Source organism: Eumetopias jubatus, unplaced genomic scaffold (assembly GCF_037043125.1).
Source record: "Eumetopias jubatus isolate StellerSeaLion01/CBP00866 unplaced genomic scaffold, mEumJub1_p1.0 scaffold_11, whole genome shotgun sequence".
In the NCBI taxonomy this organism is placed as follows: domain Eukaryota; kingdom Metazoa; phylum Chordata; class Mammalia; order Carnivora; family Otariidae; genus Eumetopias; species Eumetopias jubatus.
In genome coordinates, this window is record NW_028274817.1 from 13,840,669 (window position 1) to 13,866,909 (window position 26,241).

General features: G+C 44.7%; 1 protein-coding gene across 2 annotated transcripts in view; it reads left to right on the forward strand.

Annotated features, from left to right (window-relative positions):
* The window catches only part of ARHGEF6 (Rac/Cdc42 guanine nucleotide exchange factor 6), a 96,395-nt gene that overhangs the window by 18,892 nt on the left and 51,262 nt on the right, over nucleotides 1–26,241 (forward strand). For both annotated transcript variants that reach the window (XM_028094132.2, XM_028094133.2), the window contains 4 exons: nucleotides 9,736–9,820; nucleotides 12,005–12,129; nucleotides 13,418–13,619; nucleotides 22,861–22,931. In XM_028094132.2, the coding sequence (XP_027949933.1) occupies nucleotides 9,736–9,820; nucleotides 12,005–12,129; nucleotides 13,418–13,619; nucleotides 22,861–22,931 (483 nt within the window). The remainder of the gene's footprint in view (nucleotides 1–9,735; nucleotides 9,821–12,004; nucleotides 12,130–13,417; nucleotides 13,620–22,860; nucleotides 22,932–26,241) is intronic.

Here is a 26,241-nt window from a genome sequence, read left to right on the forward strand (position 1 = left end):
CGTGGAGTGGGAGTGATGTTGTCTGGGCCCCAAAGGACAGCTGGGGTTCAAATGGTTGAGGGGCCTTTTTCATAAGGAGAAGTGTGCGTATCGGAGAGAGGCACAGTGAAGAAAGTGAAGGATTCTGGTGCATACAAGTTGACGATGGTGAGAAATGATGGGCTTGAGAAGAAATCTGAATGCCGGCCTGAAGCCTGGGGATTGGATTCTGTAGGCACTTAAAGGCTGGGTTCCATTAAGCTGAGAGACATGGATATTCATGGAAAGCACCATTCCTGACATGTCTGATAGGTGAGCTCCCAAACACCCACCTCACCATGTTTGGATTGTATCCTAGGTGTAAATCTTGTTTGAGATCAGATGGAGGAACATTAATTAATTGTCTGTTAGGCATTGATGGGCATCTCTGAAAATGACATACTTTTGAAAAGGTGACTCACACATAGACTTTTGGCAAGGAGTGCCAAAAGTCTTTGCCAAATATACTGTTGAGGGTGATCTCTAAATAAAGAAAATGGTTGTAACTTTGGCACAACATCCTTCCTACCCAGATTAGCTGGTCTAAGCTGGGGCATGTGGATTGTAGGCTTTCGATTTGCCTCTCACCCCTTCTTGCTTCTCGTGAGTTCCTTTGGCATATTTTGCCACGTCCCACTGTGCTCTGGCTGTGACTCAGAGCCTGTTTTGGAGTAAGGGATGAACAGGTGAGTTTGGCTGCTAGTGTCTGCCCTTTAAGCGATTTACCATGAAGCAGTTCAAAAAATACAGCCAACTCCAGCAAAGCAAAAACAGTTCAAAAAATAGAGCCAACTCCAGTTTTTCCCCACTTCCTTTCTCTGTGATGCGTAGGTCATGGCGCTTTGTGAGGAGAATGAAAGGCCCCTGTACTACCCGGGACAGGCCAGCAATTGCAGACTTGGCCCAAACTGGGCACATAACTCAATGAAACCCACAACCTTGGAGTTTGAAGCACCTCTGGTCATCTCACAATTGAGCGGCTTAATTCTGCCGACGAGTACAGGCGTATTGTTATGTTAGCTAATAGGCGTTTCCTGGAAAGTCACGTGGAAATTGTTTCTTCCTTAATCCTGTTCTTTTGAACTTTACTGTAATTTTGGCAATGCTTTTTCTTCAATTGTGATTAATCATCTGTTGGCAAGAGCTTCTAAACTTTCCTCAATTCATCAAATATTTATTAAGCGCCTGCTATGTGACAGGCAGTCTTCTAAACACAGGATCCAGAAGTGAAAAAGTTTTTAAAGAACTGGCTTCATGGGGCTTGCATTTGAGGCCTGATTTGTGTGTAAGTGTCTCTGCCAGTACATCCTGTTGATCAGCCAGTGAATGATTATTTATCGAGGCTCTCACATACGTTGAACCCCAGGTTGGGTCTGTGGGGGCCAGTTTTGGGCTTCCAAGAGTCCGCCTTCTCATTGGAAATCCAGAGCTAATCCTAACACCCACAGAATAAATACAGTGGTACAGTGTAGGTGGTAGGTGGCTGAAGGCTTGAGTGTGTGCCGCCATCTCTACAGACTGGGAGGCTGGGGCAGTTCTGAAGACAGAAGCCTTAGGGTAAGGCGTTGCAGAACTTTCTGGAAAGCAGCAGATGAAACTGGCTAGAGGAGCTGCCACGGAAAGCAGCCTGCAGTGCTTCCTCTTTTCATGACCCTCCTCCCTCCCTGATCTTTGTGTAGCGTTCATTTAACACCAGTCTTTCCTGTGTGTGGCCTCTACAGCAAAGCCGTTGGTTCTGCTAGGCTCCCGGGCTCCAGCCCTAGCAGACTCCTGGGAAAGCTGGGGTGGCAGGAGCCCTGTCTTCCCATGGGAGGCTCCTCCCTAACTGCCTGGCCCCGTTAAACAGGCGGGACTTGTCAACTGTTACCATTTCTGAGGCTCTTCTCATCGTCTTCCTGTGTTATCACTTGATTCTCGAATCATGGGCAGTTCCAACATAAAGAGTGCTTGGAGTGTCCAGGGTAATTGTTCATCCTTTATTTGAAAGGACAAGGAGAAAGTATAACAGAGGTGGACATTAATTTGGGACCACACAACCAGGCATTCTTCCATGTAAAACGGAGTCTTTTCCAAAAGTTGATTTGTAAGGTACTGTTAGGAACACAGAAAACATTTTCCCCCTAGAAACCAGGTTCTGTGTGCTGATTAAGTTTTCCGGCTGGCCCACAACAGCCTGTTTAATAAGTGTGGCTGAGCTGTAGAATTCACACACCAAGTGGCAGATGTGGCCCTATGTCCCTGGGAAAATGGGTTCCGCATTCCAATTTGGAACGCTAGGAAATAAGTCCCCTTCCCTGAAGGGGTGGGGGTGAGGAGCTTGGGGAGGACACCCCCTGGTCTGGCACCCAGATGTTCTGGCAGCTGAGGAATTACCCGTCCACCCCACCCCTCAAAACTGGCAGCCAGTGCAGCTCCTGCAAAGGTTCTAGTGACAGGAGTGCCGGGGGAGGTGGGGGACAGGCCGCAATGGCGTCTTGCTGAGCAGCGCCTGGTCCTAGGCGCCCTGCTTCCTGTCCTGGGCTTGGCAAGCCCTATTAACAAGAGAGATTTCATCTTTTCCTTCCCTTCATGCCTACTGTCTTCTTGGTGAAATTATCCAAAGCCGGTTATTCTGTCTCTTTCTCTTTTGAATCCTGTGGCCGTCCTGGCCAAGATACCTGTGTCATTCCTTGTTCATTCTGCTCTTTCCCGAGCACTTAATACTCAATTGAAGAGGGGCGCCTGGGTGGCTCAGTCAGTTAAGCATCTGCCTTCAGCTCAGGTGGTGATCCCGGGGTCCTGGCTCTCCACGCTTGTGCTCTCTCGTGCGCATGCGCGCTCCCTCTCTCTCAAATAAATAAATAAAATCTTTAAAAAAATACTCAATTGAAGAGAACTCCCTGTTGTGGAGAAAGTGTTTTCTCCCCTAAAAGAGTGCTAACAAGGAAGAATGGAGGCCATTAAGGTGTTGGTGATTCTGAAGTGGCCATCAGGAAGAGGATTTGGTGATGTTGCAATGAGGTGTGAGCGATGAGGGGTTCCGCTCAGATCCTCGCTCCGGTCATAGGAGCTCTACGGAGCTGAACTCTTCCTGGCTCTGGATTCTATAAGGTCCAGGCAGTCCAGAAGCACACATTACTTACGTAAAATGACACTATATAAATCCAGAGACAAAAGAACGTAGACTGGTTAAAGCTGTCCACAATCACAGGCCAAGTGCCACTAGGCAGTGGCAGCAAGATAGAGCCAGAATATTTATAAATAGGCCATTAATTAATTAATTAATTTTAATTTTTTTAGAGAGGGAAGATGGGGGAGGGGCCAAAGAGAGAGAGCTTCCATCTCACAGCCCTGAGATCATGCCCTGAGCCAAAATCAAGAGTTGGACGCTCAACCAACTGAGACACCCCGGTGCCCCAGTAAGTCATTTTTAAAATGACATTTTGAAGAAGTGCACTTATAAACAGGTAGTAATTACATTAGCTTGTGATACTCCCGACTCCCTTTGCTTTGGTTATATACTATCCAACAAGTTTCTAATTCTGGTTTGGCTTACCATGCAGATTTCTCTCTTGGGAAGAGAGCGATATGCTGGCCATAAGATGGGAATATCCAATCTTCTTAATGGTCTATTTCTTTGAGCAGAAATTAGCAAATTGGCCACTTGGTTGATGCAGTGGCCTTTTGTGAATGTGGTTAGGGTGAGTCCCTTCTCAAGAGCCATGAGAATTGAAGACCAGACTCTGGACCTTGGGGAAACAGCCAAGGTGCTGCCTCTGAGGGCCCCTATTCGGACGATGGGCCGGTGAGCCTTGCTGTGCTAGTCTGGTCAAAGACCTCTCTCACTTTCCAGATGGGAAACAGAGCCGCAAAAAAAAAAAAAGTGGTGTAACTTTCCTAAGGTGCTCACAACTGCTCTGCAGTGACAAATCTGGGGTTTGAATCAAGATCTCCTGACCCTCACGCCGGAGCTCTTTGCCGACACAGATGTTACTGCCGCTCTGAATGGCTGAAATGGAGAGAAGGAAGGAAACGAGAGGAGCGGAGAGCAGGATTTGCTGTCTTTAAGTTTACTCCCTATCAAATAGGAAGTTATTATTGAAAACCAGGCACAATACAAAAGCCATCCACCGTATTCTAGGAAGGGGAGTACCAGTGGCTCATTGAGTGCCATTTCTGAGCTAAGAGCATTATTTGTTGCTGACGTTGTGACTGCTTTCAGGGGGAGCTATGTGACAGCATCCCTGTTGTGCTCACAAAGCCAGGAGCAGTGCCACCCAGCGAAATATGACTAAGCAGCTCCAATTTGCTTGCTCTGGTGCATTCTGTAATGACATTTCCTCCAAAGTTCAGGGGTTAACAGAGGCAGCATGCTCAGCTGTGAGAATTGGAGAATGCGATTCAAGATGGGCTAAGTTAATTTGAGATTTTATTCAGCAGGAACAAGGGAGACATGGAATGTTCTTAAAATATTTGGAATCCTTTTTTTTTTTTTAAAGGGCCCGAAACAGAAGCTATGTCCATGTGGTTCCACTGAATCCCTTGCTTTTCAGCTGATGAGGTTTTAACAGTTGAGTGACGGAGCCTCTTGTGATCACCCCAAACCCTCAATTAACTTTAATTGGAAGTCGATTGAATGGTACCCAAGCCCCATGACTTTAGAGACGGTCCCCTGTTCCGAACGAGTATGCGGTATGGCTTCTCTGAACAAGGATGTGGCCAGGGCTGTCACTGGTTATCTCAGATGGTTAGAGCAAGGTGCCAGGGGATGGTTTGGCGTGGCCCTGTAACCACGGGCTGGACCCCCGCCCAGCCGACACCTCACAAACATGGACGGCGGCTTGCAAGGTGGAACCAGATGAACGAATAGAATATGGGTAGCTCGGTGCAGCCCTCCCCCGCTTCCCGCAAACAGGAGCAGGTGCCTACTGGGTCGGGTCAGGGCTTGAAATGAGAAGGCCAGCACCGGAATCAGGCACGGCCCCTTGGAGACAGGCTTGTAATATGGGAGGTTTTCTCTTTGCCACGATTAGTGGAATTAGTCATCTTAGAGGTTGTAACAGACTTGCTGCAGATGGTACAGACGCGGATCATAGTGACAGCGGCAAGGGACTGCTTTTTGTGCATAAAGGCGCAGAACTCTTTTTCTTCTTTCGAATGCCTCGTGACAGTGGAAAGTATGCAGACAGGGCTAAACTGCCCCTCAGAGCACTTTCTTGGATCTCTTGCCTTGTGAGTTAACCACTCGGAGTGCAATTTGCTCATCTATAGAATGGGGGAAATAATTGTACCTATGTTACAGACCTGGGAGAATCACGTGCAATGAATGGACATGGGTGTGTGTGTGTGTGTGTGTGTGTGTGTATATATATATATATATATTTATATATAAAATCTGCAATCACGGTGTCAGTGCATGGCAGGGGCTCAGGAAATCAGGACCCTGTCCCTGTAAGATTAGTGAGGGAATGGAGCAGGGGGGTTGGAGATTTTCCTCTCATGTGCTTCCTTGTGTTGGTCAGTTTAGGGAAAATGTCATAAAATAGCCTACATATTGAAACTGAAAACTACTCCAAAAGGGTCTATATGTAAAGCCATGAAAATATAAACTTCTGTGTGGTTAATACTGCCAGATCCCCAACCGTTCAGAATTAACACCTGGTGTTTAGTGGATGGAAAAGAAGTTTTGCTGTCATTGTGGATATCCAAAATATTAAAATGTGCAGAAACATTTAAAGATTAAATGTCTTGTGGGGGGCCTGGGTAGTGGAGTCGATAAGGCGTCCGACTCTTGGTTTCGGCTCAGGTCCTGATCTCAGGGTTGTGAGATCGAGCCCCGCATTGGGCTCCGCACTCAGCAAGGAGTCTGCTGGAGATTCTCTCTCCCTCTTCCTTTGCCCCTCCCCACCCATGCACACACTTTCTCTCTCTCTCTCTCTCAAATAAATAAATTATTTTTTAAAATTTTATTTTTAAAAAGATTTTATTTGGGGGAAGAGAAAGAGAGAGAGAGAGAGAGCATGAGCAGGGGGAGGCGTAGAGGGAGAAGCAGACTCCCCACTGAACAGGGAGCCTGATGCGGGGCTCGATTCCAGGACCCTGGGATCATGACCTGAGCCAAAGGCAGACGCTTAACCGACTGAGCCACCCAGGTGCCCCAAATAAAATCTTTAAACAAAATAAAATGTCTTGTCTGAGTTCAGCTGCTGATGTAGAATTGGACCTTAGGTAGCCTTATGTAAATTGACCCGAAGCCTCACTGATGACATCAATAGTCAATTAACATGTATTTTGCATGTTATATGTATTATATACTGCATTCTTACAATAAAGTAAGCTAGAGAAAAGAACATGTTATTAAGAACTTCATAAGGAAGAGAAAAATACATGTACGGTACTGTACTGTATTTATTGAAAAAAATCCATGTGTCAGTGGACCTGCACGGTTCAAACCTGTACTGTTCAAGGGTCAACAGTACTTAAAAAAAAAGTAACAACAACAAAAAAAACATCTTTCATGAAGTTTCATCTCTGTCCCTCCTGTCGCTTACCCAGAGTAGAGTAAATGTTTGTTGTTGCTGTTATCCTTGAACCTTGCCTCATCCCATTGCAGGAGCGACCTTGAAAGCACTAGGCAGCAGTCTGAGAAGCAATCCTTTTTTGTCTGCATCACAGTTGTTTGTGGTCAATGGAGGAAGGGAATCCTGCTGTTCATCTGACCTTGGCAGATCCAACTGGAAACGAACCAGCTAATTTCTGGACCCAAGTGGTCGAGAGAAAGTTCCGCTCATCTGGGACTCAGCTTCATGCCATACTAAACAGGCTAGTGAGGCTTGCACAGAGTAGCAGAAGACGAGTATCATCACAGCTTCATGTTGGAAAAGCACAGGCATCGTAAATATGCAAATCTGCATTTCCTTTCACAAGCCCCAGTGCTTTGCAGATAGAAGAGGGGAATTGCTTCTCCATTTTGTATGTATAACTGGTCGGGATTAGTCCGAGGCAAATGGCCTGTCCCACAGCCTACTTCTCCGTGTTCTCCCCATACCCCCTCCACGTTGGACAATTCTGCTTTTTCCCAGCTGGGCACCAGTGCCTTTAGGTTTTTCACACCATCATCTCTAAACTTGGGCTCATGCCTCTCATTTCCATGAAGGTCTAAAAGACTGTTAACAGCTGAACGTGTTGTGCTCCCTCCACATGTTTCCGTTTTAGCAGGGGACCGGTCTCAGTGCATGGAGGCAGAGTCCAGAGTGGAATGTTTACTAGCATGCAGTTTGGGGTTTGGAAGGGTGTGGTGCTGTGGACAGTGTTCCTGGTTCTATTTAATCTTTCCACCGCTCTGAAATCGTAACTCTTAGGCTTTGCCTCCTCTACTCCTCCCTAGAGGCTTCTTCCAGCTCCTTCCTGTGTAGCTCCTAGTGCTACAGAATAGGCTTGCAGTGAGAAAAACAGTGTCCGTGGGCAAACTCTAGTGTATTGGGTTTTTCTAAAAAGGAAACTGTATAGTCCAGGCAGCTCCCCTCAAGCAGATGCAGTGACTCTTGCTGATGATGCGCGTTTCATTTTCTGATCAGGCTATTTGTCTTAATTTCAGCCAAGTGGCCATATAAGTGAATAACGCCAGTGTTGCCACGTATGGGCAGTCAGTTAACCTGGATAAGGAGCAACAGAAAAAGAAAGGGAGAGGGTTTTTTTTTTTTTTAATCAGTTTTTGCTCTCCTGCCTCATTCTGCTAACATTTACTTCTGCTTCTTATTTCAGGCTCTCCCCATCTCCACCACACCTACCCAACACACACATCCACATGCACACACATATTCACGCTCCCGTTAGGAATTATGGGCTAAAACGAGTGAATTTTTTGCTTTGTTACCATTTTGGCATACATGTCGTTAACACTTTCCCACTGATGTGCTCTAAGGGAGGTTCAGTGAATCTGGAATCCTCTGGGATACTAGGTTCTCTCTCCAGGGTCTGTTGTATCTTGTTCACCCAGACTTTGGCAAACTAAAACAGAATGCCTACGCATTTATTCTTGGACAACTTTGAATTTTATATTGCAGCATTCAGAAACATATTTGGACTGTAGTGTCATTTGACTCTTTAGTAATATTGGGATTACCCCTTTACTAAAAGTAGATTAGTGTGTCATTTTTATTTTTTCAAAGATTGATTTATTTATTTTAGAGAGAGGGAGCACGAGTGCGTGCATGTGACTGGGGGGAGAGGCAGAGGGAGAGAGAGAATCCGGAAGCAGACTCCCCACTGAGCGCAGAGCCTGAGGCAGGGCTCAGTCCTGATCCTGAGATCATGACCTGAACCAAAACCAAGAGGCGGCAGCTTAACCGACTGAGCCACCCAGGCGCCTCTAGTGTGTCATTTTTAGTTGTGATTGGGCTCTTCATTCATATTGTTTGAATGCAAAACATTCATTGATTAAACGAACAGTACAGTCGTGAATCCCAGAAGAGGCAGACTTCGATAGGCTCACATGTGCATATATTATCTATATTGATGCCCCCTCCCAGGTTGAAAAAAAAATGACTACGGTATATTTTCATTTTAGAGACAGAGTTTAGGTCTTGAAGAATATGTACACAAAGAAGAGAAAATTTTGCCTTGACGTGGCTCCCAGAAAACACGCAGATTAGGAATGACATTACCAATCTTGTCCCACATGAAAAGGTACATTTTATTCCTATCACTGCATCTGGGAAAAGAAGATTCAAACTTCTAGACCTCCTGGGAAGAAATGTTTTTAGAAGGTGCATTTCCATCCAGAACATGGGTTTCCTATAGAGAAGTATATCTACGTTGTTGGCTGGCAAACTCATAGATTGTGCCTATGTTTGAGGATACTTCTAGTTTCAAATACACATATAGGAGACTAGAAGAATTGTCCAAACATTTTCCATACGTGGAATACATTTATAAATCAACAATTAGTTTGTATTTAAAACAACAGCTGACTGGTGTCTTCCCTAGGGACAGTGGCATATCAGAATGAAGGCAAAGTGAAGTGTTGTATTTGTTTCATGATTTGTTGCTGATGGTTGAGCCGTGTGCGGAAGGCCAGAGGTCCCATCTGGAAAAGTCACCTGAGGCCAGGAAGAGCCAGCACAGGTTCAAATCCATGAAGACGAGCTGAGAGGGGCAAGGTCAAGCAGCAGAAACCAGGAACCCAGGTCGGGAGCCAAAGGCAGGCCTTGGAAAAGTTTGGGCAGCGTGGAGTTAGGATCCCAGGCCGTTGGGACCCAGTGGGTGGCAGCGGGGAGGACAGAGCAGAGGACAAGGCAGTGTGGACGGTGGCCCTACTGAACCCGGTGATTGAACTGCACACTTGGAAACATCTCAGAAAGGCTCCAGCACCTTCTTGGCAGACTGTAAGGATGTTGTGTAGGTGATGGGCATGAACTGGAACCCATGCATTTGGGTTTCCTGGAACCGGGTTGAATGTCGACATGCTCAGGTCAGGCGAGCGCGTTTGCTGTGGGCCCTGCTTCTCAGCTTGGCTCTCATTTCCCATCACCGCTTCGCTCTGACTCACTGATGGCCTGCCACATGTCATTGGGTGGCTCAGCTGCTGCTTTCACTTCTCCCGAAGGTATACAGAGGTTTGGGTCTCGGCTTGTACATTTTTGTCTCCTGAGAGCCAGAGGAAGTGGCCGTTTCGTAGTTTGGTTTGCTGAGTTGAATCCTTACTGTGTCTGACAGTTTCAATTTCCTTTCTCATAGGTATTTGATCCTGATGACCTTTATTCAGGGGTCAACTTCTCCAAGGTTCTGAGCACTCTTTTAGCTGTCAACAAAGCAACAGAAGGTAAGCAGGGTTTGTGATTTATGAGTGGTGCGTGACATGTTTGGACCCACGGGCTTCTCATTCCCCTAGGAGCCAGCTGTGGCCAGGACTGTTCGCGAATGGGGCAGATTTCTCCTCTCCTCGAAAATAAATCCCAGTGGGTGTCACGTGCTTTAATTGTTCATACTTGAGGATTTTAACATGCCTCTCACAGATGTTACTGTAATGCCCTTCATATAATGATAAGAACCAAGAAACTATTTCGTTCAAAGCTATGGAATAAGCAACGGAGTATAACAAGACAGAAAATGAAAAGGAAAAGACCAGTTCTCTTTTTCATAAACTTTACAGAAGATAGCTGTTACTTCCTTGTCCCCCCTACAGATGTGTTTTTCTCATAGATTTTTTGTGTGTATCCGTCCATGTAAAGGAAGTTGTCAGTAACCTCGCTCTGGAAATGAAACCTCAGGTTCATAGTGAGTGAAAAGAGTATTTTTTTTTTATTTAAATGCTTAATAGCTACCACATTGGAGGTATTGAATGTAAATCCTAATGAATGTGAAGAAAACGCTGATACCTTGGAGTATAACTTCACTCCTTCTGTGAGACAGCATCTTACCTACAGCTGGGTGGAAATAACCAGAGGTAAAATGCGTTGAGCCCTCACCATGGGTCTAAGCAATTCTAAGAACCATCAGTGGTCTCATCTTTGAAACGACTCTGGGGGTAGGTATTATTATTAGGTCCATGTTACAGATAAGGGAAGTCAGGCCCACAGTTGCCCAGTTGGAAAGTGGCAGAGCTGGGATCCAGCCCCCGTCGGATTGACCCCGGGACCCTTATGCCCGAGCATGACTCTTGCTGTTCATACCATTGGAGAGTCAATAGGCTGTGTGCCCAGCACTGCCAGGTGCCACAAAGGAAGTGTAAGATATGGTCCCCGCCCTTGAGAAAATGACTGTTTGTTGAGGGAGACTCAACTTACCCACGTGAAACAATTAGCAAACAAGAGCAGATAATATAGTCAAGTGCCAAATAGAATGGAACATCTAGGAAGCTATCAAGTAATTATAGTTTTAGTCAAAAGAGCTGTATATAATAGCAATAAATGTAAAAATACTTCTCCAGAGTTGTTCTTTTGCTATTTGGGAAAAAAATGCTTTTGAGCTATTGCAAGGCGTATAGCAGAAAGTACAGCTAATTCAAGTAACTATATTTAACACACATGACAACCACCCAGTGTTGGGCAGGGAGGATCGTATAATTCTAACATTATGCCATACAAATTATACGTTCCTTTGCCAAACTCTGCTAGCAAGTTTTACAGTCTCTTCCCTTGCCACAGATATTTATAAAATACAAGGAGGTGAAAGTTAAAACCCACAGCATCAAGGAAATTACTTGGATACTGAGCTTGTCGCCTAGGGAATGTTTGGGCTTTAGACTTTTGCAGTTTATGTCTTTTAAAAATAAATGGAGAGGAAAAGAACCCTCATTTGAATTTGTCAAGAAGCCAGCTCCTCTCTTTAGCACGCTGTCAGCATACGGAAAACATCCAGCTCAGCGCTGGTCTGATCGAATTTCACAAGGTTTCAAGGAAGAGAAGATTCTTGAGTTTGATTTTTTAAAAGAAGAATCCTGGTATCAAGATTGCATCTCTCCCAGACACACATTCTCTCTCCGATTCGCCTTCTCCTCCCCGCCAACCCCCCACCCCCAGGCTCCGGGGGAGAGTTTACATTACAGACACCACACGTACTGCTGCCTACGAGGAAGACAGAACCACCCAGTTAAGGGCCAAAACACAAAGAGAGAAGTTTGAAATATTTCAAAGTAATAAGAGCCACAAACAGCTGTTTGGTACCCAATATAGTTCTGCCTTGGCTAACAGGGCGTACTGTTGCAACTGGTTCAAGAGGGGAGAGTGGTAGGGAAATGGGTTAAGCGAAAATGTGGCTTTGTCGCTGTTTTTCATTCTACTGGACAGCAATGGCCAGTAAGGCTCCGCAGAAGGAAGTTGGCCACCAAACTGGAGGGGGTGGGGGTGGGGTGGAATGAGATACACTTGGGCACGATCCTAAGGCTAACAGTGAGGAGGACGGCCCCGGGGGCCTTTGATAATGTCCCATGAAAGATGACGTGATGTTGTAGCTGTGTTTCTGACATGAGCGGTTCCTTTTATCTTGCCTTTTCCTCTTTTCACAGATCAGCTCTCAGAAAGACCATGTGGACGTTCCTCTTCTCTTAGTGCTGCTAACAGTTCTCAGACAAACCCGCAGACAACAGTTGTTAGCACAGCCCCAGGCCTGCAGAGGCACTCAAAGGCGGTGGTAAGTATAGAACCCAATTCCCCTTGCCTGTTCTGGAATCCGTCAAATGAGACACCCCCCCCCCCCCCCCCGCCCCGCCGCCCGGCTCCAGTCCCGGTTTCCCCTGCATCTGTGATGAGATAGCCGGCCTGTGTGTTGGGGGCATTGCCCCCAAAACTACTCTGAAACCCAGTGCCAGTTCAGGCCTGTGGGCCAGAGGGTCAGAGACCCGGGGTTGAAGCCCCAGAGTTCTTTCCCTTCCTCGAACTGAGTGAGTCGTGTGGCGGAGGAGGCTGTGCAAATGGAAGTCATGGTAACTACTTCCTGATGGCAGTTTGCTGTCATTTCTTAGGGGAATGAGATTGTGCCTGGCACAGCCGAGGCAATCAATACCTATTACTGGCTCTCATCATCGTTATCACCATTTTATTTTTCTCTTTGCATTCCTAGGGAGCCTGTGAGGAGCTCCCACATTGGCTGTAGCCCCATTATCTTTGCATTTGGTCTTGACGGGAGCTTTTCTTTGGGAGGAACCGCCTGTCTTCTGCTCGCTAGAGACTTTATTCCTTGTCAGAAGCCACCCACTTGCTCCAAGCCATCAGGAGCTCTTACTTCCAAGGCACTTTAACTACTTCCAAAGTGCTTAAACTTTTGAGATCACGATCCCTCTGAGGAGCTGATGAACACTACAGTTCCACAGCCCCGGGACCCTCTCAGATTGTGTGCAAAATCTCCTGCATGTGAACTTCTGGGCCTGTGTTTTGAGCAGAGATCCCTTGTGCTCATCAGCTTCTCAGAGGGGCCCATGACAGGTTAACAAATCCTGACTCAGGTAACGATGGGGTATTTGATGTTTGCGTATGACTAAATCTTAGCCAATTTAAGATATTCTTAGCAATCGGGAGGTGGGAGGCAGATGTTATGGGTGGATTCATACCTAATCTTGGCCGTGTAATTATGTAAGAGCGTGTCTGTGTGTTGGGTAGAGGCAGGGTGGAATGGTTTATCATTCTACTCTGTTTCCCGGCTCATTTAAACAGGTATCTTTAGGTCACTGGTGAGGGAGAGGGAAATGAAAGCTACGACCCCCTTCAAAACACACATTCTCAGAAACGCAAAAGGTTGCATGCGCTTCCGAGCAGCTTCTTAACCTCCCCCACCCCCCAGTCCCACTCCTCAGCTAACAACTCAAGACTGAGGTAGACCTGGGGTTTCATCCTTGCTCACCCCACTTTATTTGCCTCAATTCATTTAATTTCTGCCCCTGCCCCATTTAGAGGGCTGCTTAATCTGGCTTTCGTTTCTCTAGGAGATGACAGAAAATGGAAGCCATCAGTTGATAGTAAAGGCAAGATTCAACTTTAAGCAGACTAACGAAGATGAACTGTCGGTTTGTAAAGGGGACATCATTTATGTCACCAGAGTGGAAGAAGGAGGCTGGTGGGAAGGCACATTAAATGGCAGAACAGGCTGGTTCCCTAGTAATTATGTCCGAGAAATTAAATCCAGTGGTAAGTGGATCTTTTAAAAGCCTTTTTGAACGTGACTCTTGTACTTTCTTGTATTCCTGCTGCGAATCTTATAGTTTTAATTGGTTCCCAGAAACTCTTTGTATTTGCGCATGCATGCCAACAATAAGGGTAGAAGAGAACTGGGGGGGAAAATCTGTGATTAGATATTTTGAAACGAAGTTGTATTTAGATTACATCAAGGCAACAAAAGCCTAAAAAAGCCAAAGAATTCAAAGCTCAGACAACTGTTCCACCTTAACTATGTCCCGTTCTGTCTACTAATTCTAGCCCGTGGACTACAGTGCGTAGTCCTTCCTGCTGCTCCAAGACTCACCATGATAGAAAACAATAATAAGGGAGGCCATGTGCTAACTTCCTTTTTTTAGCCCTAAGCCCTTTGAGCAGACCTCAGTCTAAATGCCTCAGAGATGTGTTCGAGAAATAACAACCGTAGGACTGCAAGCTGTCTGGCCATTTTGATTCTGAAGAAGATTGTCCTTAACTCATTGTATACTGCTAACTACTTACCCTCTTTCATAATAATATCCAGAGAATGAAATCTAATAATTCTTCAGTAGTCTTTCTAGAACTTTCTTAGGTAACTTCCTTGCCTTTTCTTATTTAAGAAAGTAGGCCCTGCCTATATTACCAAAGAGCCCTGATGTATAAAGCTATGTCACAATACACATAACATAGTGTTCAGTTATTCCCATTATTGTATGTCTTCACTTCCCCAAAATATTTACTACTCCTACTGAGGAGTAGTTAGCTCCTCAGTGCATTTTTTTCCTTTCTTAGATGTCTTTATTGTTTTCTTAATGCCTAAAAATTAATACTATTAACTAATATAATTATAGGCTCACTGTAAATGAATTAAAACATTACAGAGATGTGTAATGTAGATAATACGAATTCCTCTCTCCTTTGCTCCCTCCCCCAGATAACCACTGTTAGGAGCTTTTTTCCCCTAAAGCATTTAAGAGAAAGTTTAATTTGCACACTTTCTGGGTTGTGTGTTCATTTAAGGGCAGTGGGGGTGGGGAGGGGGCATCTCCTTTAATGGAATAAATGTTTGCTAACGGATTTATAATTATATGTGTATGGGTAGACTTCTTAGCATTTTTTTTAAGATTCTATTTTTACATAACTCTACACCCAACGTGGGGCTTGAACTCCCAACCCCGAGATCAAGAGTCGCACACTCTACCGACTGAGCCAGCCAGGCACCCCTTAGCATTTTTCATTACTGGGAATCCCGACGTTTCTGTTGAGCCCTGAAATATTTTCACAGGCCTTGCTTGGAATTTCCTTGGTTTTGATGATTCTCACAGCTGATTTTTACCCCTTGCTACATCTTTCAGTTACTTTGAGCTGGTGGTCTTGATCACCTGAGAAAACCGAACCTTATGCCCATTGCCCCTGTCCCCCTTCCCCGCTCTGTTTTTGTTTGTTTGTTTGTTTGTTTACCACTTCTCTCCATCTAAGGTGGTATACATGTGCTTATTTATTTCATTCACTGTCTGTATCTTACCATGAGAATGTACGTGCCATGAGGGCAGAGATGTTCTTCTGTTTTGTTTAGGCTCAGGAAATCTATGTAAAATGAACGAATACTGTGGGGCAGGTCATTACGTTCTGTTCGGCTTGTTCACTGAGCGTCAGTTAGATACTGGGTAGTAGTGGTGGGGGGGCTATAATAGTCTGCCCTCATGGACCCTGCCTCCAAGGACCTTACAGTCTAGTGGTCAAGCTAGGTGTGGACATTACCAACTGTAACGGGTAGCACAAGCTAAGTAACACAGGCAAAGCTCTAAGCCTAGATAAGATGCTGTGGGAGCAGTAAAGAGATGATTCTGTTAACAGTAACCTAGGGGCGGGGGGGAAGCACTTAAATTGGGTCTTGAGGGATGAAGAGAAGCTTCTGCAGGTGAGAGGTTGGAGGGCGTTAGTAAGTTAAAGAATGGAAGTCGGAGGGCATGGAGTGGGTGGTAGGGTGACTTGGGTTGAGGGGAAGGCAAGTCAAGAGGAGTGGGGCCTTCCTTGGCTGGAGCCACATGAAGAAGGGTGTCAACGAAAAGCAGGGGATCACGTGTGGTTCCAAAAGCTCTTTCTAGCGGTGGTGTGGGGGCTGGGTGGCCAAGCAACGAGGGTGTGGGGAAGCCAGCAGAGGCTCTTACTCAGATCTAGGCAGTCCAGATAGTGGTACAAGCCCCTTTTGCGATAGTGGAGCAGAAGAAGTGGGTGGGTGCGGTAGATACTGTTAAAATACAGTAGAGAAAATTCACTGATGATTTGTTATGAGCAAAAGGGAAGAGGTGAGGATAACTCCAAGTCTAGGGGTCCAGCTTGAGGGTGAGCTCTTTGAGGGCATGTGGTGTCATGCACCTCGCCAGCCAGCAAAGGGTTCTTTGCCACAACTGGGCTATCAGGCTCTGTCCTGGGCACTGGTGAGGCAGAGAAAGCGAGACCTGAGTTTTGCCCTCATGTTCTTAGTCTAGCAAGTGGAGGGAGATCTTTTAGAATGTGGTAGGATAAGCTCAGTGATGGAGTTAAATGCGGGGTGCTGTGGAGAATGGTGAGCCAAAGAGGGATGCCTGGCGGGGTGCTGTGGAGAATGGTGAGCCAAAGAGGGATGCCTGGCTCACCGGACACGTAGGGCGACAGGGACTTACTCATCTTTGTCAGCTTTCTGTCTCCAGAGCGCCTAACACATTGGTTTTGACACAGGAAATATAGGAAATGTTTAATACGTGCTGAACTTCATTAATAGAGAGGATGAAGAGGGTGTGTGTGTGTGTGTGTGTGTGTGTGTGTGTGTGTGTTGGGTGGGTGGTCGGCACTGAAAACGAAGAGTTGCTTTGGACATGTGGAGTAGAGGCGCCAGAGAATCATAGTTCGGAAGATTTCCAGCAGGTAGTTGTCCTTATGGATTTGGAGTCTGGGGGAGAGCTAACAGCTGGAGATGAAACCAGTAACAGACCGTGTAAAGTGATAGATGATGATAATGTGTGAACTCCATAGCAGATCATCAGTGGACGGGGAGTGTGCTGTGGGTGGGGAGATGGGAAGAGGCTTTGGGGAGGAGGTAGGGCTTGAGCTGAGCCCTCAAAGACATGGAGGCTGTGGATAGGCCCAGATGAGAGGAGAGGACAATCCAAGTCACAGCGATTGGTGGGGACAGGACAAAAACCACAGAGGGTCTGTGGTAGCATCGAGCAGAGGGAGCTTGGGGGACGGTAGAAGAGATCAGCTTGATGGAGTAAAGATGTCTTGTTGGGAAGATTGAGGATGCTGCTGAGGGAATTTTAAGTTCGATGCTGTGCTGTTTTATGTTTGGTTTAGAAAATACCTGTCAATTTTTAAATTTCTTTCCACAAAGCTCATACTGATATATAAGCTGAGGAAAGGACATTTGTCTTTAAGGAGTTTTTTTTTTTAAATGATCCATAGATGAAATGCATCTCCGTAGACACGACACTGTCCATTTCGAGTTTTACAAGATTTTATTTATTTATTTGACAGAGAGAGACACAGCGAGAGAGGGAACACAAGCAGGGGGAGTGGGGGAGGGAGAAGCAGGCTCCCCGCCGAGCAGGGAGCCCGATGCGGGGCTCGATCCCAGGACCCTGCGACCAGGACCTGAGCCGAAGGCAGACGCTTAAGACGACTGAGCCACCCAGGCGCCCCATGTCCATTTCGAGTTTTAAACCTCACGGCGGTACAACCTCGTGGGTCATCCAAGAAGTTGAACCAGGCATCGAACTAAAGGACTCCTGTGATCCCTGTCTGCTTACGATTGGATCAGACATGTAACACTGAGGTCACTCAAATAGTCCGTAATTCTGACCAACTCATTCATGGTAGCCTTGGGTACCGTTCATTCAGGCCGACATTACCCATTCCTTTGTGTTGTCTTAAAAACAAAACCAAGCAACCCTAGCCCCGTGCAAACCCTCGCCCTGCAGACTGCTGTGTCGTGGGAGTGCTGTGTGCAGTTCCCTTCCCTTGAGCCTGTCATGGACAAGAGCACTTTGTGCTCTGGTAAATGCCCTTGGGGAGTAGCATTTTAAGTTTTAGATTCCACTGTAGCTTTTGTCTAGAAGATAATTATGGCCAAAGCCCTGGGGGCAGCTTCTTCCCTCTGTTCAGGACGAGGATGGTTTCAGAGGACTTGTGGAACCACCAATCTACTACTGTAGGAAGTTCAGAAATAGAATATTTGAGTATCTCTCTCTCTCTCACACACATATGCACGTACGCACGCGTGTGCGCGCGCACACGCACAACAGTCCTTTCAACATGAGCTTGAGGCTGAAGGTGGTGTAGGTTTTTGTGACCATGAAGATAAAAGCCTCTTGCCAAGGATGATGGAATCCGGACAGTGGTGACATTATGGAGCCATCGTTCCCAGTCCTGCTTGTGTACCTCTTGATTTCTTGTTACATGAGAAAAATAAACCCTAATTTGAACAAAAGTTTTTTTTTATTATAACTAAGAAAATTAGCCATTGATGGGGCGCCTGGATGGCTCAGTCGTTAAGCATCCGCCTTCGGCTCAGGTCATGATCCCGGGGTCTGGGATCGAGCCCCGCGTCAGTCTCCCTGCTCAGCGGGAAGCCTGCTTCTCCGTCTCCCACTCCCCCTGCTTGTGTTCCCTCTCTCGCTGTGTCTCTCTCTGTCAAATAAATAAATAAATAAAATCTTAAAAAAAAAAAAAAGAAAATTAGCCATCGATACAATTTTCAGTCCTTTACTTAAAAATCAGTGGTGACCTATAAATTAATATGTTATTCATACCTTAGAGAAATTTCTGCCAATACATCAGGAACATGGCAAATTATATCTCTTTTTCATTTTTGTCTTTGTTACTTAGGGAAAAACTAAGGGTTCTGTCAGGACTTGGCGTTAAAATTTTCCTGGCAAAATTTCCATGCCAAGGAAGTATTGAAGCAAGTATGATCAGAACAGATATTTTAAGCAAATTCTGTCTTCTGCCACTGGTTCAGTGAAACGGTCATTAAATCCATCTTCTAAAGCTTCTTATTAGCAGGTAAATATAGATATCAGATGAGGAGATTCGGTAGCATTCTAATTAAATCTGTATTAAGGCAGATTAAGAAATGGCTCTTCCTACTGATCGTAAAGCAAAACTAGGATTGAGCTTTATATTTAGATTTCCTGTTGTAGTCCCCTGGGTATGTCACATGGATGTTTCATATCCAGAGAAACTAGTTGTCATTAGATGTCTTTTTGGGAGGGGAAGGGACCAGAGGCTAATTGGAAAGAGATCTTTACCTCAGGGTTAGGAGGGTTTCTTAGGGCTCTGTCTGTGTGGTACTGCTGTTGTTTGAGTTCCCTTATGCCACATAACCCGTTTGAATTCTTCGCTAATGCTGATTGATGTCAGTGATTGGATTGAATTGAAGAGTGATGAGAGGGACCGCTTTGCCTTGTTCCTGATCTTAGGGGGCGCACGCTCAGCTTTCCATCTCGCACCGTTTCCATAAACGCTAGCTGCAGGTTTTGGGTAGATGTTCCTTATTGAGTTGAAGGAGTTCCGCTTCATTCCTGTTTTGGGGGGCTGGAGAAGGGTGGGAGTTTTTTCCCCGTGAATGAGTGCTGAGTTTTGTCAAGTGCTTTTTCTGCATTGATTGATATTACCGTGTGATGTTTCTTTTTAGACTATTAATATTGTGGGTCACATTGATTTTTGAATATTTAACCAACCTTGCATCCCTGGGATGAATTCCATGGCCTACAGTGCTTTAAAAATGCTTTAAAAATATTGCTGAATTTTATTTGCTAACATTTTGTTAAGGTTTTTTGCATCTATATTCATGAGGGCTGTTGGTCTGCAGTTTTCTTTGTTTAGACTCCCTGTCTGGCTTTGGGATCGGTGTAATAGTGACTTCATGAAATGAGTTGGAAGGTTAACCCTCCTCTCATTTTCTCTAAGAAATTGTGAAGAATTGGTATTGCCTCTTCCTGAAGCATTTGATAGCATTCTCCAGCGAAACCATACAGGCCTGGAGATTTCTTTTTCGTGAGTTTTAAGTTTAGAAATTCAGTTTCCCTGCTAGTTATAAGGCTATTCAAATGGTCCGTTTCCTATTGGGTAAGTTGTGATAGTCCTTGTTTTCTGGACAGTTTATTCATTTCACATCTAATTATCAAATGTGTATGTGTAGAGTTGCTCAGAGTATTGCTTTATCATCTTTTTGATATCTCCAGGGGCTGTTAAGTGATAGCCCCTGTTTGACTCCCGATATTGGTAATTCGTGTCTTCTCTCTTTTTTGTCCTCTGTCAGTCTTGCTAGAGGTTTGACAATTTTATTGATCTTACCAAAGCACCAGTTGTGTCTTTGCATCACATTTCGCTACCCGGGAGTCTCCGGACCGGCCACTTCCTTCCTTTCGATTCATGTGTCTCCATTCTACTTGACATAGTTAACATTTTGTTTCAACTGCAATCACCCATTCCTGTGGCCCTTCCTTCCCTCTTCCGTTTCTTGGCAGGCTCTCGGTTACTGTTTACCCTCCCTTTCAGCCTGCCTCTTGAAAGGTGACCACGTCTTGCTGGTATCGCTAGAAAGTTCCATCTTTATCAAGACTGGTTTACATCATCATCGCACAAAATTTCTGTGAGTTCTCAGTAGAACCATTATCACTATGCTGTAGAAAACGGGCCTGATTAAAAAAACTCAAAAGAACTCGGCAGCGGCCACTTTTGAATATGTCTAAGAGTACAACACAGCGGCGGACTGGAAGGCACAGCACGCTTGGCAGTACAGTACCCGGTTCAAGTCCTGGCTCAGCCCCTTACAATCTCAAGTATAGGCAAGGTGCCTCTGCATTGCTCTGCTTTGCCCAGTTAGGCCTCGTGAAGCCACCAGGTAGATCTAGGATCTTGAAATAGCGTAAAGCTCCCGGAAACTGGCTTTGCCCCACTTGTCATCACTTGGAAGTGACAGAATTGGCCCAGATTGCTGCCTTTTTTGCCTTATTTTCACTCTACCCAGCGTGGCCCAGCTGGACGATTCACTGTCATAGGAACAGTCGTTCCTTGAGCATTGCCATTTCTACAGCTATGCTTTTGGAATCTTCCCTACCTGGAAAACTCTCTACTGTTTTCTCTCCCGGTTTGAATTCTTACCACCTTCCAGGACTAGGTCAAGTGCCCCCATGGGGCACCTGGGTGGCTCAGTCAGTTAAGCGTCTGCCTTAGGCTCAGGTCATGATCCCGGGGTCCTGGGATCGAGCCCTACATCAGGCTCCCTGCTCAGCGGGGAGTCTGTTTCTCCCTCTCCCTCTGCCACTCCCCCTGCTCGTGCTCTCTCTCGCTTGCTCTGTCTCTGTTAAAACAATAAATAAAATCTTTTTTTTTTTTTAGAAGTGCCCCCTGCCCAGCTAAGTCTTCTCTGACCATCCCAGCTCAAACTGATGGTCCCTCTGATCTCCAGTAGGGATCACTGCCAATGCCATCAACCGAGCCCTTCAGTAGCTTTATCTCTGCACATCATATGGGTTAGGAGTGCAGGCTCTTCTTAAGGGACACCTGGCCTTCAGCCTTGCCTCTGCCATTTCCCAGATACGTGCCCTTAGGCAACTGACTTCATCTCCCTGACCTTAGTGACCTCTTCTGCAAAATGAGATCATCTCTGCCTGACAGGGCTGTTGTGAGGATCAAATAAAATGTCTTGAAAGCTACGAAGTGCTAAATAAATATAAAGGATATTTTTTTAATTTAAATTCCATTAACATATAACGTATTATTGGTTTCAGAGGTAGAGGTCATCTTATATAATACCCAGTCCTCATTACATCACGTAAAGGGTATTTTTAATATAATAATAGTTAAAAGTCAAGGTTAGATGAGAAAATATTCATGAAATAATGTTGTGATAGGAGAATTACAGAGGAGCGCCTGGCTGGCTCATTTGGTAGAACGCGAGACTCTTGATCTTGGGATCTTGACTTCGAACCCCACATTGGGAATAGAGATAACATAAAAAAAAAATTTTTTTAAAGGTTGTTGGGAGAATTACAAAACTGTAAGTAAAGTAAGAAAGATCCCTGTGTGTGTGTGTGTGTGTGTGTGTGTGTGTCCACAAATACATATATAAAAAGGATGGGAAGACACGCTTTATAATGTTACTCTGATGATGGTTAGCTCTGAGTGATGGGCTAATAATCAGTTTTTTTTTCTTTTCTAAAATTTACATTTTTTAGGGTTGGAATGTAGTAGATATAAAACTAGAAAATATTTTTTTAAAGGAAAAACCAAGCGTGATGCTATCTTATCATTTGGTTATTTATATATACTCTACCATACTTCAGAGAGAATTTAAAGCAGCATATAATATAGCAAGATAGAAATGGAATTAAAACAAAATGAAGCAAAGGAGAAAATGAGGGTAGAAAAGATCACCATCTTGTATTTATCTTAAATTTTTTTTTTTTTTTTAAAGAAAGAATGTGTTAGGATGTCTCTTAGTCATGAGTTTGGTTAGGTAAGAGTAACTTTGTAAAAGAAAGCATTTTATCACTGAATGTTATGATATTAAAATGATACATAAAAGAAATAAGAATTTCCTGCTAGTTTTCAGTGTGTTAGAGATTTTAATTATTTTATTTTTGGCACAGTAGAGAGCCCCGAGAGAGGATGGTTGCTATTCTCCATATCATACTCGTATAACTTACAGGTTACAAATACATATATTTGGTTAGCATTGGCTTTGCTTATCTGTTTTGAATAAGTTGAGTGGAGAGACAGACTGCAGTAATTAAACACGCCCAAATGGAGAAAAGTTCTTGCCCTGGCCCTGCCATTCATTAGTTAGGCTTTTTTTTTTTTCTTTAATTTAAATTCAATTAGCCAATGTATAGTAGTACATCATTGGTTTTTGATAGATTCATTAGTTGCGTATAACACCCAGTGCTCATCACACCATGTGCCCTCCTTAATGCCCATCCCCCAGTTACCCCATCCCCCCACCCACCTCCCTTCTGTAACCCTCAGTTTGTTTCCCAGAGTCAACTCCTCAGAGATTGAGGGGGCCTGGACAAGATCTAACTTGGACCATCTAGAGTTTAGTAAAAGTATAGTTTCACTTGTTGAGGACTGTACATTTCCACTGATCTTTCCATTTTACAATATTTGTAGTAGGTTAGTGGACCTACGTTATAAAATGCTGCTCTTCGCCTTGGATGTTATTAACATAATTTAAATGTCTTTTTCACAGAGAGACCTCTCTCCCCCAAGGCTGTCAAAGGATTTGAAACTACTCCGCTTACCAAGAACTATTATACTGTGGTGAGTGTTCAGATCATAACCAAAGAATTTCTTGACTGTCTGTATGGAACCTTTTCACTGGCTGAGCCACGGATGCGTTGAGGTGACACTTATGGGAGACTCGGTGGAGTATTGCAAGGGTCTAATGTCAATAGGCCTTGTACAGATGGCTAGAACTTTTACATCCACTGTACTGACAAATTCAAAGGTAGCACAAAGATTCAGAGCAAGGCCTATTAAACAGTGCCGAAAGAGAAATCGGTTCACATGTAGGCATCATGGGGAAATTCAGCCATTAGATATAGCCTTACCAGATATTTAGAAGGTGAATTCCCAAGTTCCTCTGAGCAATAAGTTTTAAGTGATTATATACTGTGATTTTATTTTAGAATCAATCAATCCATTATGATGTCCTCGGAAATATTATCAACCTTGTGTTTGAGGAGAGCCTGAAGGGAAGACTGCCCTTTGGCACAGAGGGAGGAATGAAATAGCTCTGGCTTGAACACAGATATGTCAAAATCTATTAGCTATAAATAGGGCATGTGCAATATTCAAAATAAGTTCCCATTTGAAAAAAAAAATCCTATTATTCTCCTTAATCTTCTCTCTGCTTTCCTTCATGTCTCCTTTCCAGACTTGGCCCAGTCACTAATGAAAAGGTCAAGTCAACATAACCTCTAAGTTTTCCTGTCTGGTAGCTTCGTCGTCGTCCTCGACCTCAGCTGAAATAGTGTCGCTTTTCACGCAGTATTGGATATGCGTTTGGACTGCACACTCCTTTCATTCTGTGCATGGAGAGTTTTTACACATCTCTATACATTGTGTTTCAAAAGACAGAATTGCGCTCTTTGGTGAATTTGCTCCATAATGATGATGTGAGCAGTAGTTGGTATGAAAACTCAGGAAGGAGCTTCATAGGTGACACGGACAATAATCATAGGGGACAATTTTACCACTATTTTTCTTCTTACATTTATGAGGTTAAAATATATTACCCAACAGAGCTGGGCTCCCTTCTCCCTTCCTCTCTGACCATTTCTTTTAACTTCCAGGTGATCCCCCAGTGATTTAATTTTTTTAAAAGATTTTATTTATTTATTTGAGAGAGAGAAAGAGAGAGAGAGCTCATGAGCAAGTGGAGGGCCAGAGGGGGTGGGAGAGGGAGGGAATCTCAAGCAGACTCTGCACTGAGCGCAGAGCCCAACGGGGGGGCTCCACCTCACGACCATGAGATCATGACCTGAGCCAAAACCAAGAGTCAGGCACTTAACTGACTGAGCCACCCAGCCACCCCACCCCAGTGATTTAATTTTTTAAAAGATTTATTTGTTATTTTGGAGAGAGAGAGAGAGGGAGAGAGAGAGCACTCGTGGGTGCACAAGTTGGGGGAGGAACAGCGGGAGAGGGAGAGAGAGAAGTAGACTCCCCACTGAGCATGGAGCCCGACACAGGGCTTGATCCCACGACCCTGAGACCATTACCTGAGCTGAAATCAAGAGTCAGACGCTTAACCGACTGAGCCACCTGGGCGCTTCCCCCCCCCGCCCCCCGCAGTGATTCAATTTTTAAAGAAAGGATGCAGTCAAATGGTAGATGAAAATATTACCATAGCTTCTTCTCCCTGTGGATTTGGAGTATGCCGTCAAGCTGCTTTGGAGCTGTCTCTGCCTCTGCTGATTCTACCAATTTATTTTTTCAAGTTTTTATTTAAATTCCAGTTAGTTAACAGTGTATTATGAGTTTCAGATGTACAATTCAGTGATTCAACACTTCCATACATCACCCAGTGCTCATCATGAGTGCCCTCCTTCATCCCCATCACCTGTTTCCCCCATCCCCCACTCCACCCACCTCCCCTCTAGTAACCATCATTGTGTTCTCTGTGGTTAAGAGTTTGTTTCTTGGTTTGCCTCTCTCTGTCTTTTTTCACTTTGCTCATTTGTTTTGTTTCTTAAATTCCACATATGAGTGAGAACATATGGTATTTGTCTTTCTCTGACTGACTTATTTCACTTAGCATAATACTCTCTAGCTCCATCCATGTTGTTGCAAATGACAAGATTTCATTCTTTTTTGTGGCTGAATAATATTCCAGTGTGTGTGTATATGTGTGTGTGTGTGTGTGTCTCAAAAAGTTAAAAATTGAACTACCTTATGATCCAGCAACCACACTACTGGGTATTTACCCAAAGAATATGAGAATACTAATTCAAAGGGAAATATGCACCCCTATGTTTATTGCAGCACTATTTACAATAGCCAAGATATGGAAGCAGCCCAAGTGTCCATCGATAGATGAATGGATAAAGAAGATGTAGTATGTACATACAATGATTCTACCAATTTAAAATGTCATTTGGATTACCCAAGGCACATTAACTTCTGTGATTCTTACGGGCCTTATGTAAATCTTATATACAAATTCTGGATGTCCTGCAGTTTGTCTCTCCCAACTCCTGTTGGAGTTCATGTGCATTGCTTCTGGTCCCTTGCTGCTATATCAACAATTCTGCAGTGAAGATCTTATACATGGGACTTTGGCAAACTGTATGAAGATGTGTAGAATGGATTCCTAGAAGTTGAATTGTCCAAAGGCTTGAGAACCAGGAGAACCAATGGTGTAAGTTCTAGTCCGAGGGTAAGAGAAGACTGATGTTTCAGCTCAAGAAGTCAGGCAGAGAGAACAATTCTCCCTTTCTCTACCTTTTTGTTCCATTCAGGCCCTCAACAGATGGGATGATGCCCACCCACATTGGGGTGGGCAGTCTGCTTTACTCACTCTCCCAATTCAAAGGCTCATCTTATCTGGAAAAGTGCTCACAGATACACCCAAAAATAATGTTTAAGCTGGGTACCTCGTGACCCAGTGAAGTGACATGTAAAATTAACCATCACGGGACCCCTGGGTGGTTCCAATGGTTAAGCATCTGCCTTCAGCTCAGGTTGTGATCTCTGGGTCCTGGGATCAAGCCCCATGTCGGGCACCCAGCTCAGCGGGGAGTCTGCTTCTCCCTCTGCCTCTCCCCCTGCTCATGTGCTCTCTCTCTCTCTCTTTCTCTCTCTCAAATGAATAAATAAAATCTTTTAAAAACTAAAAATAACCATTATATACTATAAACTTGGGCAGGGTAGAGACCTCTTGAATTGGTAAGTCTGTGGATATCATCTCCCCCTTTTCAAGTTTCTAAGGGATCCTCTGCTGATTTCTGCCCCATTCAGGCCTTGGTGCAATTCTGGTGGCACATCAGTGTGTCTCACTGAGACTGGCCTGTTGTTTTGAATATGTGCTGAGCATCCTTTAGGGCCGTGGCAGGCCAGAGGAGACTTG